Here is a 17,902-nt window from a genome sequence, read left to right on the forward strand (position 1 = left end):
CAGCAAAATCTATCATATTATTTACAGTAGTTGAGTTTCTGACAGATAAAGGAATATTCATACTAATTGCCCCTCAGTGAGGTGCAAAGGCAAAATAATATAGGACAGGGTTAATGAATGTCACCACAGAGAGATTAAATATGTGGTAAAGACCCTTTAGCCTTTCAGCACATTAGAAGAGTAAAAATAATACAAGAGATGTCTTCCTTTCCCACCTAATTAACTATCTAAATGATTCCATAAGGGATTTTAAAGGATTCAGATTGTATAAGCAGATTTAGAACTGGATTTAGATTGTATAAAAGATTACTGAACCCCATCCCTACTGTTGATGATAATGTAGACCTGAGAGGTCACGAAGCAGCATCCAGATGTTTCCTGCACATCTATCCAGATCTGATTGTTTACCTTAAAATAAAATGTAAGAATCCCAATACTTCATTTTAAGTGATCTTGTTAAGTATATAACACCATAACTATGTTCTAAAATAACATTTAAGACATGTGGGGACATTTGTTTGCTGAGCCTAATTTCCAGGTTACCTCTTTGTACAGCAAAAATTAAACGATTACAATCTGTTAGACTAAATACATAATAGATATATATTTAAATAAAAGCTACCCTTTGTTCAACATATGCTGTATAGCTGGGTCCATCCCTGTCTACTCTATGTTCTTCAGCAGAAGAAGAGTGTAGTGAAGCGGACGTTGATGTAACTTGATGCATTGTGAATGTGCATCATAAACCTAAGTTAACTTCAAGTTTTTCTGGCTGTGGGGCACTTTATAGTAAAACAAAATAGACAAGTGCATTTTCTCTGTCTGAAGCATCCAAGCATCAACAGTGGAAATGTAATCACTTTTGGCAACAGTGGGGAAAAGTGCCTATACTGACTACGACTACATCCATACTACTGTATTTTTTGTTTGAAAACTGCGTTTTTCATCGTTTCCTAAACATCTCAATTCCTGACCATCGTGACATTAATGCAGCCCAGGAGTTTTCAAATTAAAACGAGGCCAGCCGTGTTTTCAAACATCTCTGTTTTAGCTGCTCTAAAACTCTGGAGTAGTGTGGATGCCAGGCGTATCTTTCAGGAATTTCCTTAAACTTTGATCAGTTGTCACGTGGACTCAAAGAGGTCATAGGTTAAGGTGACCTCACATGAATGTGGGGAAAAAAGTATGTAGACTGAAGCTGCACTGGTTTGGTGGAGGCATACAACCACAGTGTGGTACTTCTAGTTAAGTTATAGTCACGGTTAGAGTCTTTTTATGATGCAGATACTAAAATGGTTTAATCTTTTGAGAAATGGCTTTTTTAAATGTAATATAAAAGTTATATGATATGTGTCTAGTGCATACCCACCACAAAAACAACAACAGCCAACACTAACTCTTGACAGAGGCTTGCAAACAGAGGGAACCGACAGGTTGACATGATATGGCAGATGATTATAAACCCTATCATAACTTTACTTCTTGAAGAAGACGTTGTCCTCCTCCCAGAACCACGTGTAGGTCAGGTTGCGGGGGTAGGCTTCCGCCATGCAGGTGAAGAAGGCATCCTGCGAGATATTCACTGTGATGTTCTCTGGCGGTGACACAATGAACGGAGGGCCTGATGAAGAAAAGCATAATCATAGTCATTAGGGCATTTAGAAATGGTGCCAAAGTGTCATTTGTTACAGAGGTATTGAATTGTATTCCTTGTATAAAATTGTCGATGTCAGTTTGTTCTTAAAACAGCACTTTATGAAAACACAAAAATAAATAGAAAAAATTGCTTTCACTGTCTGTAGAATGTGACAGATCTTTAAAGTTATACTATCCTGAAACCTAAATTGCCATACTGTCCACAAGGGGAGGAAAATGGGTCAGTGTGACATCCCACAGATATCTCCTCTCACAGTGGGAGACTCACACACGTCACAAATACAACACAGGAAGTAGTTACCATACTGGACAAGGGTCATGTGTACTATTTATGGCCATGTACACATACTGGATTAACACCAGTACACTCACTCTGAGTTTGTCGTCACACGCCTCTAAGTCATACCACATACTTATTTTGCACTTAATAAAGGATTATGGGAATTTATTGAGTGATCCTTGCTGTGCCAGATGGATAATCCTCCTTGCACGCTTGGATAAATTTATACCATGATCCTTGATTGGTAGTCATTTCCTACATCTGACCTTAACCATATCTTTAACAATGCTAGTCTGGAGGCTAAAAACATCTTTTTCTACCTTAATCTGCTTTCTGCTACTTACCGCACACTAGCTGCTGAATCTATCTGTGAGCCCCACTCAACACTTAAGTGTCAAGAGTATGCAGAAATGCTACCCAAAATAGAATACACTACAAATAAGTAGCACCTTTAACAGTGATAACAGCTGGGCAGCTGTGTTGACTCGTCTGAACACGTCTAATCCTCTAATCCTGAACATGTCTGAGATAAAGACTTTCTCCTTTCTCATTTCTTCAAAGCAGGACTATTCCTGCTTTGAAGAAATAAAATAAAATATAAAATATATATAAATAGGCATAATATAAAATGTCAGATGAGAAAATGGCAACAATCAAATATCAGTGAGAGGGAGTATGTGTCAATGCACCTGATGAGGGACCTTACTTGTTATACTTTTACTCCATTTACCACTTCACAATTTCAGATTTTTGCAAAGAAAAAAAGAGCTTGTAAAAATTATGCTATTTTGACAAGACAGGCAAAACATGTCATGTTTCCAGCTTCTGAAATATGAATAATAGCTTAAGTCATTTAGCTTCGACTGTTGATGGGACGAAAAAAAGCACTGACAAGGTTTCACTTTGGCAACTGACGAGTAACACAACATCTACTAATTCTACAAATATCTGTCTGTCTGTATTTGGAACATATCTCATGAACCATTCAGCTTATCAGCTTCACATTTGGCAAGTGTGTACCTACTGGCCCAGGGAAATACAGTGTCAGATTTGGTGCAATTGAGGCACATGATATGTTTAATATTAATACAAATTGAATAAACTGACGACCAGCGTTTGGTAGCAGTAAATGGGGGTAGGGCAGCGTGCCTTCAGTCTGTGGACCGACTTGAACATGCCTTGGATAAATTGCAGTGGTCGGCAACTGGGTCAAACTGCCAGATCATTTTGATGATTCGATTCTTTTTGTTTAATTATTTCAGACTGACAGAGACACAAACTTCACATGAGTTGCAGGTGCTGATCTGCATCATGGCAGCAACATTCATAGAATTACTTCCTCTTTAGCAGTTATACAAAGTAAAAGCCCAATGTTTTTTGGGGGGGCTGCCATGCTTTACATCAAATTACAGAGCTTCTATTTTGAAAAGTTGTGATCTTGGATCTGAAGATTGTGTCTGTTGCTTAACAGACCTCTGAAAAATCCATACTTGCAAACTTACATATACGAGAGACACATTAACAGTAATAGAGAAAATTAAAAAAAACAGGTAGGATGAACACATATTCTAACTTCAATCATCGCCATAGACTGTTTATAAAAAGCTCTGCACATAACATCCAGCACACAAACAATAAATTGACAGCATATTGTAGAACTGTTTGAGGAGGACCAATGACAAAGAATAATTCTGAAGTAGCTCCTGACACAGGCCAAGCAAACAACCCATTCCAAACAGACGGGCACTGCACTAGTAAATATGATGCTATTTATATAAAAATAAAGGGAAAATACTGCACTTTTTACAAACCAAACAAAAAATGTAATTGTTACTGGGGCAGTATTGTTTCTTGTAAAATATGACCATATTTTATATTCATCCATGGTTTCAAATCTCATCAACCTCATACAGCCACTTTTTGTTTTCGTTTCGTATTTTTGGTACAAATGCTTGTTCTTGGAAGCTGTGCTTTGCAGGAAACAAGACAGAACAATACAATGTCAGTAACTTACTGCTTCTCTCTGACATTTCTGTCATCTGAACCCCCTCAACACCAAACTCGGAATACTACACAGACTGTCAGATAGAAATACAAACACCCTGCATCAACATCCATCTTTGAGATAGCAGATCCAAGGGACTCGTACTTAATAACCTCTGAAGTGCAAACTTTCTCCTGGTGATGTATGCACAAACACACACACACACACACACACACACACACACACACACACACACACACACACACACACACACACACACACACACACACACACACACACACACACACACACACACACACACACACACACACACAAGCACGCACAAATGCACGTACACTTATTCTTACATTTCTTCCAATTTGTTCATAACTCTTATAGTCCACAGACAGACTCACACTCATACATGCAACAAACACCCAGATACACGAGTATGGCTGAGCTGAGCCAGTGTTGCAAATACAAACTGTTAGTCCCATATGTTGGTCCTGATCTGTAGCCCACAGCCTGATCCTTTAACAGGCACAACATTTCCATCTGCCAGCCCCTTAGCAGGACAACCAGGACCAGGCCTGTGCTGGATGACTGTTGTTGGTGTTTGAGTGGGCGTGTGTGTGTTTGTGTGTCTGTGTGTGTGTGCCAACCCTCCCTATTTGGGACCAGCTGAGTGATGGAGATTTGTTGGCACTGTAGTCTCTTAGCTGATCTGCTGCTCAGTGGCTTTCCAGGAGGGCCTCTATTAATCTGTCTCACCCGTAAATTATACAGGACGGGTCAAACAACCACTCTTGCTCAGTGCTGGCTTTGTACCCAGTCGCAGAAAGAAATATGCAATCTCTGCGAGCATGTTCACTGTCTGTGCTCTGATGAATGAAAGCAACTGACAAGGATATGATCTAGCTTTTAACTACCACTGATTTAGTGAAAGCAGGCGGACCAATATTCTATTATGCTTAGGAATATGTTCCTATAAGTATAGTTTTAGTATTTGTATTCTATTAATGATACTTTCCTTTGTCTTAGCATCCTAACATTTGTTCACAGGAAATGCAGGTGATGCTTATGGGAATTTTATCACCTCCACCAAGGTGGTTATGTCTTCGTCTAAGTTTGTTTGTTTGACTGTTAGCGAGCATGCTAATGCAAAAGCTACTGCACAGAACCATGAACTTGATAAGGATGTGCTATGGGTCAGAAAATAACTCATTGGTTTTTAATGCGTATTCAATCAGGGGGGGGATCCAAGGTTTATTGTTTCTCTTTCTTTAACATTGTAAGATAGGATATTTTCCCCATTTTCGATCTTGATGAAAACGATCCAGCATGTTTAGGGGACTCGTATTTATGACTGTATGCAATTACAGCTCCATACAAAAATCTAAGATTGAGTGAATTTAAATGTGATTTCATGAGGGGACTATTGGGCAGTGGAGTGCATGGCAGAGTTATATCCTCTCTAAATACCCATATAATTAGTTTTGCAGGTATTAAGGTATGCCCTGCATGCAGCAGCACCCATAATCCATTTCTCCCACGGGAGACAATAAAGAAAGCTTTACCTTAAACCCTAAAATTAAAAAGCTATTACAATTCATTCTAAGAGGGATATTGAAATCTGGAGCTTATCAAATTTCATTAGTGGTAAAGTCAACAGAATTCATCCTTTGGGGCCCAAAATCAAACACAGTATAAATTCGGTGTGAATATTTAGGTAGCATCAGGTTAGGGGTGGGCAATATATTGAATATACTCAATGTATCACGTCTTGTATCACATGCAATGTATAAAAGGACTATATCGCGTCCATCGAGTATAAATTGCCATGTGAATGTTTTAAGTGTGTGTGTGTTGAAGAACAGTAGAAACAAACAGTGAAAACTCAGTTTCCTCTATGATCCACAGCTGCTCAATGATCAGAAGGCCCCGACATTTATATACGACCGTCGGAAATCCTAACGTCCGCTAGCTTAGCCACTTCCTGTGGACTTTTATGAATTTAACATTTGTACAGTGATTTCAAAATATCGAGATATATATTGTGTATCGCCATATACCCCAAAAATGATCGCGATATTTGTTGTGGGCCATATCGCCCATCCCATCAGGTCATATAATTGAGTCTCCATTTGTCCTTTTTCTGGATCCAAGTTATTATCGATACACAGCTCGCATTCATAAACAGCCGAGTTTATTTCCTAGGAGTATTAAAAACCTCAATACTCCGCTGACATTTGTTTCAATAATAATAACAACAAAAAACAGAATCAGGATCAGAACCAAAAGATCTGAATGAGAGATTGTGATGAGTTATTGGAACTGAGGGTAGGCCAGCAGTGACGTCAGGACTTAAGCTTTCTATAATAGACCTTTGCTACTTTGTTGACTTTCCACTAGAACGATAGGAATCAGTCAGGTGAAAACTCTGAAAACATTTCATTTGAGATTGAGGCTCAGCTCACTCAGTTTAGATGAGGTCATGACCACTGAGCTGTGTTCATCTGGGGCTATAATCTTTAAATGACATGACCTGGAATGCCATGTTTGCTGCTTTATCATTTATCCTCTTTGGTGAGGTGTATCAAATCTGAGGTTGCTGCTCAGAATCACATCTGATACTGGGTTTATTTCGTGGAAAAAAAGAAACGAGTGACTTTGAGCACTGATGTGTGCACGGTCTGGCACATTGTAGACAATACATGATTCATTTGCTAAATGTGTCTTGATTTTGTAGCTGAGTGCGTACTGATACAGACAGATTGCTTTAGTTACAGAAGCTGACATTTCATTTGGAGCTGAAGGCAAAAAGCTCCCCCATCCTTGGATTCTTTTTTTCTCTTTGGGCCCCAATCACTAATAAACTGCCCAATTGTACGAACACAATTGTTAAGCTCCAGATAGTCTTAAATGTTCCTGATGTAAAATGCAGTTTTTAGTGGTCCCTAAACTAATCTCAGCATGGTTTAGTGGCACTCTCAAGGCTGCTGCTGCATCATACACTAATAACCTTCTTGATATATTTGGCTTTAACATGGTTTCAATAAGCAAAAACAATCACTCCTTCACTTAAAAACTATTGAAACCATAATAGGAGCCTGGCTTATAGGGCTGGCAATGTTGGTGTCAGCTGGTTCACTTAGCTCCACACTAAAATGTCTATTATATATACTATTGGATATATTAGCATTTAGTTAAGTAAAGACATCCATGTTCCAGAGACGATGAACCCTATGTATCGCATGACTTTCTCTAGTGCCACTGTGATATTCACATTTGTGTTACGGAGCAAAATGTCAAAACTACTGGATGACTGGTCACAAAATTAGGGTGCAGACATGACTTCCTCCAGATGTGTTGTAATAACTTGTAAGATCCCCGAACTGTTATTTTTTTATTTGATCAATGGTATTCACATCAATCAATCAAATTTTAATTGTATAGCCCATATTCACAAATTACAGTTTGTCTCATAACAAGGTCCTTAACATCAACGTGAACTGTTCTATATGTTTAATCCGAAACATTTAAACACACTTACATAGATGCCTGCTAAATATTGTGACCACGTGACCATGCTGATGTTAGCATTCAGCCCACAGCAGCTGATGTACTAGATATTGTTGCAAGCTAATCTGCATTTCAGCAACTATTTACATACAAAGCCTTACTTTACTTACTTTAATAGATAAATTCTTAACTTGGTAAATCATCATTAGGAATTTCTTAAACTACTGTCATCTCAATATTATCCATCTTTCTACCTCTATTTTATGGATTGTTGTGTGGACACACTAATGTTTGTTGAAGTGCTCATTTTTCCAGTAAATTCGGTTTTCATTTTATGTTGAGTTATTTGATGCAATAAAAACAGATTGAAAAGTCATGATTGACAACTGAGACAGACTCCAGATATGTCGAGCATGTGTATGGGCGGGACCAAATGCCATCAAAAGCACTAGATGGTAGCGCTTAAGTCCAGGATATTTAAGGAAGTGGAGTGAATTTGTCCATCTTTATATAAAGTTTATGGTGTAGATCTATATAAAAAGCATGTCTTTGCATGTGTATAGGTCTGCTATTTAGACCTGTATTTTATTGATTTCTTTTAAACAACATCAGTGGTAAACACCACATCGAGAAATTCGCTCCATTCTTCTTGATTATCGAAACAACTGCACAACATCGTCTGACACCAAAATCCTACTTAGCATTTCGTATGTAATGTTTGGTGTGCTGTGTATTTGTCCACTATCTGTGCACCTCTGTGAGAAGAACAGATATTTTGAGTGAAGCTGTCCTGGACTCTCCTCCTGCCTCATTAACTGTCTGCTGCCTTTTAAAGGGGAAGAGCTGATGTGATTGGTAATTACAAAAGCCAGTCCTGCTCAACTTGCTGATCCTGCTTTTCTTCCACATAACCACAACACATCCTGCTTCATCCCTCAAAGGCCATGCATTACATTTTTAGCGCATGCCATAGAGTGATTTAATTGTGCAGCAGCACCATCAGACGTGTGATATTTAGTGCTGAAGTCTGCACCCTTGACACACCTTTGACTCTGAATGCTTTTTGGACCCTTTATCCCTTACATTTCTCTCCACAAAAAAGCGGGAATATTAAATATTTTGGATTTGACGATTGACTTTAGACAATGAAGTATAGGTACTTAAATATTGTATAGGTACTTAAATATTGTATGTCACAGAAAAAAAATCTCTCTTGCTTTGGATATTTCATATCAACTGCTTTTTCCACATAATGTTATTTAGTTGAACATAAACACCAGTGTGGAAAACTGGCTTTTTAGTAAATAATTCTCAAGTTAAGTGAGCGTATGGTCATACCAAATAATCAGAATTTTCTATGTTTGTAGAGAAAAAAGTATAGTGTAATGGATAGATGAGAGTAGAGAGTAGAGTCCTGTGTCAGGTAGATGGGTAACCTAAAAAAATTATGTGTATTAGGTAAAAATTATATTTCCATTGATCCATGGGCACAGGCAAACATTGGCTAAATGCAGGGAGCATGTGACATAAAAATGAGAATGAAAAAATTTGAAAAGAAATATAAGGCATGGTTCATGCAAAAATCAAAGCCATTTAAGTTATGTCAATCTAGCCGCCATTATTTTATCTTACTGTGACTACCCATGACTCAACCTTTCACCCTTCATTACACCATCATACCAGACCAAACAGTACAGCAGACAGCAACAGAGCATAGTTATGTGCACAGATAGAGCCCACACTTGTCCTTGAATTATGTGGGTAAAATGTATCATCAAAACTGAATTAATTGTGCTCCATGACAAAGCTTTCTACTTTTTTTTTTACTTAAACAATGTCACGTTTAATGCCTGATAATATTGTATATGAGATTCGTTTTTTCCCAAGAACTATTTTGCTCAAGATCAAATCACAGCTTTTTATAAAACCATGATTTAAAGTAAAAGAGTTTGTGGCGTAATAACTTGTAAAAATGGCTTCCCTCTTCTTACATCAAGACACAGCTACACATGAACACGCTCCTACCTTGGACTAGTAGCCGTGTGGTGTGAATGGCCTCTCCCTGGGGACTGAACGCTCGACATGTGTAGGCTCCTCGATCCTCCCGAGTGATGGATAGCACCGTCAAACTCCCATCAGACACCTGAATAGGAACAACAAACATTTCACTAAAGATTATCTTTAAAGATTCATCAACTGAGTCACTCTGCGGCCTCATGGATTTATACATATAGTGTGTACAGAGGGGAATAAATGTTTTTAAAATAAAACACACAGACATGTAAATATTTCTATCTATTTAAACATCATGGTAGATGAAAGATGGAAGAACACACTCCTGCAGGGAACAATTTGAATGTTTGGTTGTACTTAAGGTCAGCAGGAAGCTGGTTTTATCTGTGTGCTGCACAGTAACTAAAATCATTTTTTTTGGTTTGGACTACCAGCTGATTGCTTCCTGAAGATCTCAGAGACATGCTGGGCTTATAGTCTTCCACAGGATTGGGATTTGGCTCAACATTATTAAGTAATATGCTTTCCAACATTACTGTAATACTGAAAGCGAAACACCAATTGTACAATCCAATGTGAATATCTATGGTTTGATGTCTTGAATAAAATAAAACTCCTGACCGTAAAATGACTAAACTAAAGCAGTGAAGTACAGTCATCATTTTGTCTTATATAGGATGCACTTGAGTGAAACACTTCATTTTCTACAGTCCAGACTGTAACTATTTGGACAGATAAACATCCTTTGTTCTTCACGCTCTGAGCTTCACCACATTCAGACTGAAATAAAATAATGGACACATTACATTTAAGTGCCAAGGCTCAGCTTTAATTTGAGAAGGTTTAAACCAGTATAGAAATAACTGTGTGAGCTGTGGCCCTTCTAACACCAACTGTCACACAATCCAAATTGTAAGGGATTAAAAGTAATTGGACACTTCGCTAATAATTGTTTCTCGAGCAGCTCTGCTGTGTTTCAGTGTTTGTTCCTGCACGAGAGAGGATATGGTTCAAAGTTTGAGGAGTGAAGAGGTGATGTAAGTAAAAACTGAAAATTTCCGAGAGAGAAAACAAAGGTTGTTTGTTTGCCGAAACCATAAGTTGTATATAAACATTTTTTTAAAAACAGGTGCACACAGGAAAACTGGAATAAATAAACATAAACAAACTGAGGAGCAAAAGTCTGTGAATGAGAAGTCAAAAGTGAAGAAAAACTCCTTAATGACTACATAGAAAGTGGGAAAAGCTCTCCTGGATGTAGACGGACATGTTTCCTTGTCAGTGAAAGAGAAGACCTCAGAGGATTCAGCACAAGATGCAAACACATCGGTCTGGACTGATCAAACAAAAATCGAACTATATCACAATGATGGAAAGAGAATAGTGAGGAGATAAAAAGCATCGGCCCATGACTCCAAACTACAACCTGATCTGACAAGCATGATGACGGTTCTACAGATGTACCAATATTGGAATATTTTTAGACCTCAACTTAAAAACATTCCGTGTATTTTTACAATCAAGGACCTGATGAATAAGATGGGCACATAACCTGAGCTGGACCCAAAGCATAAAGCTGAGAGTGTCTTCAGGACAATACTGTGACTGTCCCAGTGTGGCCTACACAATGCCCAGAGTTAAACCCAATAGAACATCTGTGGAGATCTAAAGATGGCAGCTCACAGACGCTTTAAATCCAGTCTGACAGAGCTTGAGAGGATCTGCCAGTAAACATGAGATAAACTGCTCCAATCTAGGTGTGAAAAGATTGTAGAAACTTAACCAAGAAGCCCTGGAGCTTTAACTGCTGCCAAAGGGGCTTCTACAAAGTACTGAATAATGGGGTCTGAATACTTTTGTAAATGAGGGATGTAAATTTCTGAATTGTAATAAATTTGCACAAATATATATAAAACATGTTTTCATATCCAATTATGGATTATTGAGTGTAGATTAATGGGCAAAAAATGTACACATTTTTTTTCACAGCTTTTGAAGGAAGGGACCACTATTTTATGTCTCATAATAATACTGTTTTTATAGTGAAATGTTTCCCCATCTTAACATGCTTACAGTGGCAAACATGGCTGTCAAAATCCACAGTCTATATTACACAAAGCACAAAGAAGGACTAAAACTAAAATATCACTCAGAGCACATATCTCTGCCAAAGCCCAAAGATCCCTCAAGCCGCACCAAATTCCACAGACTCATAGATATCAGTTCTCTTAAAGAGCCTAATTTTTTAACATCAAGATCCATTAATTATTCCCTAAAAGACACCCAATCTTGCACAGTTAAAGAAAAAAACAAATCCTGGATCAGCATTAAAGTGTAAAGGATTCTTTCTTGACCCACACTGCATCCTTCTGCCAATTTGTGAGGAAAACTGTTTTTGTGTGATCTTGCTAACAAACAAACCAACCAACCAACAAATATGCACAGATAAAGAATATAACTTTCAAAGATACCCTGTCAAACTGAAGCCTCAACTGTCATGACCTATAGGATGCATTTTAGCTCAAAACCAGAACTATGGATTTTGTTTACACAGCACTCAAATAGAAATTCATCAATAAGGGATCACTTCATGTCCACTGTGAATAAGAGGAATTATTACAAGTAACACCTGTTTCATACTGAAACTTTCCTACGTGTGTTTTGATTCAGACATGACAACTGTGATGTAATCCTGGGAAAGCAGTCATGTCAAACACTTCCTCTGAATGTTTCTTAGCTGTGTCAACCGACTCAAAAAGAAGAGCTATTCTGGCAGATAGTTTGCAGAAGCTTTTAAAAACAAAGGCACATCTATGGGAAACATGTCAAATCTCTCACAAAGGCTTTGACTTCCCTTCACAAGATTTATACTCTCAGCTCAAAATGTAAATTCATTTTTCAACCCTTCGTCCAATTAAACCATGACATCTGACAACGAGAGCACAGCATGATGCAGCAGCTTTCACTTCAAATGTGACTGAACAATTTTTCTTTTTAAGAAAACAAAAATCTGGGTTCTATGTGTTTTCACGGCGACAATTTGAATCTATCTTTATATTTATTCACATAAAAGGATGTTGCAGATCTGAAGGTTTTACATTTGTTCACCTGTGAAGTCTAGTGCATGAGGGAAAACTGCAACCTGAGACAAATTCAGCTGCAGTATAAAACTCAACTATGAACAAAGCTCGGTCGTTTAAATAATTGATCTAACGTGGGGGAGACATTTGCATGCTCATACGCAGGATTAGGTGGTAGATGTGCAGCATTAACGACCAACACAAGTGCTTTTTTTCTCAATAAACACACACTGACTAAAACCAAAGAGTAATACTCAGTTTAAAGGGGTACTGAAGATCATGGACAAGAGAGGAAGAAGTCAACCTTAAGAGATGAGCTCCCACCTTTTAGATGATGGGTATGGGTATTTAATTCGGATTGGAAGTAAAGTCACAGTAGTGCCCTAGAAAAACAGCTGTTGAAACCTAATTTAAGAGATCATTATTAGTGAATCCAACATGTAAGTTTCCATTAGAGGAAATGCAAAAAGTTGGATGAAATAGAACATAATAGAATATAATAGAATGCCTTTGTTGTCATTGTACAGTTGGCGTGTCCCCCTGAGATATGCATGCAATATATATAAAACACGCAACAGAATCTTCAAACAGATTCGGCACATATTTATATACAGTCTACAAATATGAAAAACAAAACAGGGATGGATATAAACGATAAATCTAAACATACATATATGAGGACGTTGTGTAGTTCTATGAACAGTATTTGTGCACTCGCCCAGAGAAGAGTGACATGTGAATGAGGTGCCTGCACTTGAATGCAGTGAACAGTTATTTGACAGAGCTCAGTTCTTTGATGGCACTTGGATAGAATGTATTCAGGAGTCTGGAAGTGCGGGCCTTGATGGATCTGTTGTGCCTTCCAGAGGGCAGCAGAGTGAAGAGGTGGTGGCCTGAGTTGGATGGGTTATTTATGATGTTTGTGCCCCCACGGTAAACAGCGGGTTCTGTAAATGTCCTGGAGTGAAGGTAGCTGTGTGTTTGTGATTTTCTGTGCTGATTTGATGACTCTCTGGAGAGCATTCTTGTCAGCCACAGAACATCTGGCATACCACACCAGGATGCCACAGGTATATCTATATCTACAGCTGATCACATCACTGTATGTGAAAGGTTTTGTTCATGCTGACAAAGACAGTAATTATGATGTCCCGCTGCAGCAAACAGAAATAAAAATGCTGCAACAACACACCGTACATCAGAGAACAGCTGGTGAGCACAGAGGAGCATTTAGCAGCCACTTTTCTCAGGAGTTGGTGGAGACCAAAGCCAGAGCTTAAAGAGAGTGAGTATTGAGCATCCATCATGGCATTCAGGAGGCCTTGATCCTCAATGGAATCACTGACTTTACCCCAAAAGTAAATAGAAATCAACAAATGATCAAACCACACCACAGTGGTTGGGTGCACTGAGCCACCCCTGCTGCAGGGTCTCTCTTACGCTGCAGTTGTAATGAACTTCCATTCAGTGTGGTGTCAGATTCCAAAGCTCTATATTCTGCCTCATTGGACAACTTTTTAATTTGTTTCCCTTTCAGTTGCCTTGTTTGACCCCCCTGCCAGAGCCACATGCTTTCCCTGCATCACCTTTCCAAATAGGTGAACATATGAATCAAGACAAATGGTGAGAGGCCCGTTTCCTCAGATACTTAATACAATCTCTGAAGTGTAGTTTGAGAGCTTATCATACTCCAAAAAATGCAAGGGTTTGAATTAGAATGAGGCAAGCAAGTTATTATAATGACAATCATTTGTCCTCTGTCTAGAAAATCATGAACTAAACTCATGATCTTATATTGTGTTGAAATGTTATGATAATGATTTTATTATTAATATTATCACTATCAGTCTGAACATGGCGTAGGCCTACCTTATACTTGGCACTGCTGACCAAGAGAGTGCCCTCCCGCAGCCAGCCGACTGAGGGCTTGGGGTTGCCAAAGGCCGTGCAGGTCAAAGTGATGCTCCCGGTCTCCTTGGCTTCTACGTACTGAGGTGGCGTATCTGTGAATGTGGGGGGTGCTGAGGGGTCAGAGGACAGGAAGACATTTGGAGAGAAAGAGAACAAGGACATGTGAGTAATGCTTCAAAGGGATTCACACAGGGAGAACAAGAAACAGTAGGTAATAAGGATTTCTCTGTAGATGTTGTATTTTTGACACATTTTAAACTGGATCAGTTGGCAACTGTTAAAAGACACAAGTCCTCTGCCAATGACACAGTGCAGTTGTGAATACACTCGTTCCTTTGAACTATACATTTTTTGACAATCAGCTATGAGGAATCTCTGTTAAGGTAAATGGACTGTATTTATATAACTTATCAATCACTGAGAACTTTTACACTACAAGTCACATTCACCCATTCACACATACATTTAGGCAGCACTTCTATACGCAGCACTTTTTCTATTACATCATTCATACACTGTTAGGGGCAATTTGGGGTTCAGTGTCTTTCCCAGTGAGTGAGCATTACACAGTGCTTTCAAAGCCCTGGGCAAAAATCTACAAATGCACCAAAACAGCACTGGTAGCTAAACGCGGCTGCATTAACATGCCCAACAAGCATTTATTTATATTATATCAGTGTGTTGTGGTTGCCTGGAGACTGTGAGAGAGCTGAGTGATCAACTGTCACGCTTTAAGCACTTGATAAACATGCATGGTAGTGTGTGGGGGGAAAGGCATGCTCCTTAAATTCAAATTTAATTATAGATTTACGTTACATTTTCATGTGTTGTCTCCTGAACACATTTCTAGCCCAGTTGTAGCATCACTGATGATGTTTGTTTGCAGTAAGGGTTCATAAAATACATGTGGTTTTAAATTTGTTACTGTAACAACTAAAGGCCTGGATGATTTTATTTTCATAGATTGTGATATTGCAGTATTCATAGAGTCATCTTTTCCAGAATAGAGCAATTTAGAGAAACGGATTGAGATTTTGCTGTGCTGTTACCTGACATGTAGCCAGCAAGAAAGAATATACAGATAAATAAATAAAACCAATGAAACATCTCAAACACTGAGCTAAACGTTCATGAAATATTAAAGTTTTATTTCTCGGAGAAGACATTTAAGACTTTAAAGGTGTGTTCTTACTCAGTAGGGAAAACAATCTTCTCATTCCCTCTTTTAGGAAATATAAATATGCTACTCATACAAGAAGAACAGCTGCAGAACAAACATGAATGGATTTTACTGCTGCAGCTGTAGGTGCATGTATACTAAATGAAAACATGCATGCGTTAAAATGCATAACAGACACTTACAGGCAGGTCTTGAAAGCCTGTTTGCAAACTAAAACATTACGTACAGGCACATCTGTCCCCATCCAACAAATTTAGAGATAAGTTTGAAGTTGAAGTTAAGCTGGAAATGAAATATACGTATATATGACAAAGGTTGATAAATTCAAGTCTTCTATTTCCTCACTAATCCTTCTGAACAAAATAAACTGTAAAAGAAGTTTTACACCTTACACCTTTTAGAGCTTTACACGTGAACAGAATGTGCAGTAGGGAGTGGTGGTGTGCAAGGCATGCTGCATTTTCTAAAACCATTTCTCAAAATCCTCTTTAGCTCAGAGGCTGTATAGATTATGGGGAGGGATGATCATACAAGACAATTGGCACATCTCCCTAACAAAACATCCATCAGCAGTTTTTTCTGACTTCCCCACCCCCATTTAACCCAGACACTGCACACACACACACGCACACACAAACATATGCACACACTGATATTGTCAGTGATTCAATACAGATTTTGTTTGGTCATAATTCCTGTTTTGATATTCTCAACCTAATCACTTTAGGACAGAGGCTGATCTGCTTACATGTGTAATCCTGTAGCCTCTCCATTGCTAACATGTCATTCCATCTGCATCCATAAGCCAGGCCATAGCGCTAATTCTACACTAAACGCTTTGCCACGCCAAAGACTGTAGCTAGGAAGGACTCAGTCCATGCAGCTGTTCACAGATATTTATTGTATAGCTCATTTGGTTTAAAATGTGAAAGAAAGAAAACAGCAAATGTTTTTGGAATTTCCTGCTCAAATTTCGATAATTGTTTTAAAATGTTATTGTATTCATCCATTACATACACAGTGCAGAGACATACACTAATCACTGTGGCTTTAATGCTTTCAGCATGCAGTGAAACATAAAACCTACTCACATTGACCTTTTACCAAAGTTACATTGTACTACTTTTTATAACTCTCCTTGGTGATGTGTTCAAGGACACATAACTCCCAATAACTGAGAGCCAGCTTCCACAGAGTGTTGTGCTTATAAGCTATGTCATTATATGTCACTCCCTGAAACAAATCCACATATTTTTTCAAAGAAAATGTAGTAAATAATACATAATTTCATAGCCAAAAAAACTATGTTGCTCCTGTCATTTATCATTATTCTGAACTTCAAGTCAGTGGCTGAACGAATATTTTATTTAAAGTAGTTCTTAATTGTGATTTACAGTAGAGTTTAACCCATTCACTCACATATTCATAGTGTATCTTTGTGCAGCACTTTCTCTGTCACATCACTGACATAGTTGTAAATTCATCAAGCAGAATGGAAGAGCAGGGGATCAAACCAGCGAGCTTCTGGTTAGTGGCAACCGATCTCGGAGTCCATTGGTTATCATCTGACGATGAATTAGCCTCTGAGAGCAACAGCTAATATTTAGAGGCTTCTGGTGTAGACAGCCGATATCCTGGCCAAGACTCTGTCTTTCATACACCATACACCCTTAACAGGTTTTAGGTCCAGACGACATTTGGCTAATCTTTACAAACAGTTATGTGCATATGAATACAGATAAAGCCACAGCTGCGCCAAATTGAAAAACAACAGTAGACATGGCCAGAATCTTTGATAATGAATGTTTGATACCAGGTGGGTCAGGCTGCCTGTGGCCCCACTACAATTAGACTGGATATTTGCGAAGTTAAGTCATTGTCACTTGCTCACATATTCGTCGGAAGTTTTTCACCATGAGCCAAGAGGATTATCTTCTACAGCATAAGTCTGACTTTCAAAGGCAAAACCACTGGTAAAAAATTCAGATATTTAAAGTGAAGAGATTCACCAGGAAAACTGCTAATTTAAACTTCTCACAGAAGGTTATCAGGGGGAAATGATACATGGTCAGGCTTTCAGGGCTCAAGTATCTAAACCATCTCACATGTGATTGCAGCGTGAGTTATCGAAAAGAGTTGTGTTGGTCTCAATACTGTGGCTGAACGCCTCCTCTATAGAAACACTTGGAACACTGAAGCTGCTGCTTCTCTACTAAGCCTCTCAAACTGTTTGGTTTGATAATGTAACATACATGATGTCCCGAGTTGTGTATGAT

The 17,902-nt window shown here is 38.5% G+C and overlaps 1 protein-coding gene across 1 annotated transcript in view; it reads right to left on the bottom strand.

Annotated features, from left to right (window-relative positions):
- Positions 1-17,902, bottom strand: part of LOC118122572 (protein turtle homolog B) — a 128,748-nt gene that overhangs the window by 51,861 nt on the left and 58,985 nt on the right. Inside the window, exons 4-6 of the mRNA XM_035179363.2 lie at positions 14,405-14,556; positions 9,468-9,585; positions 1,480-1,621 (exon numbers count right to left, since the gene is read on the bottom strand). Of these exons, the coding sequence (XP_035035254.2) occupies positions 1,480-1,621; positions 9,468-9,585; positions 14,405-14,556 (412 nt within the window). The remainder of the gene's footprint in view (positions 1-1,479; positions 1,622-9,467; positions 9,586-14,404; positions 14,557-17,902) is intronic.

The sequence above is a fragment of the Hippoglossus stenolepis genome, chromosome 15 (assembly GCF_022539355.2).
Source record: "Hippoglossus stenolepis isolate QCI-W04-F060 chromosome 15, HSTE1.2, whole genome shotgun sequence".
Classification (NCBI taxonomy): Eukaryota; Metazoa; Chordata; class Actinopteri; order Pleuronectiformes; family Pleuronectidae; genus Hippoglossus; species Hippoglossus stenolepis.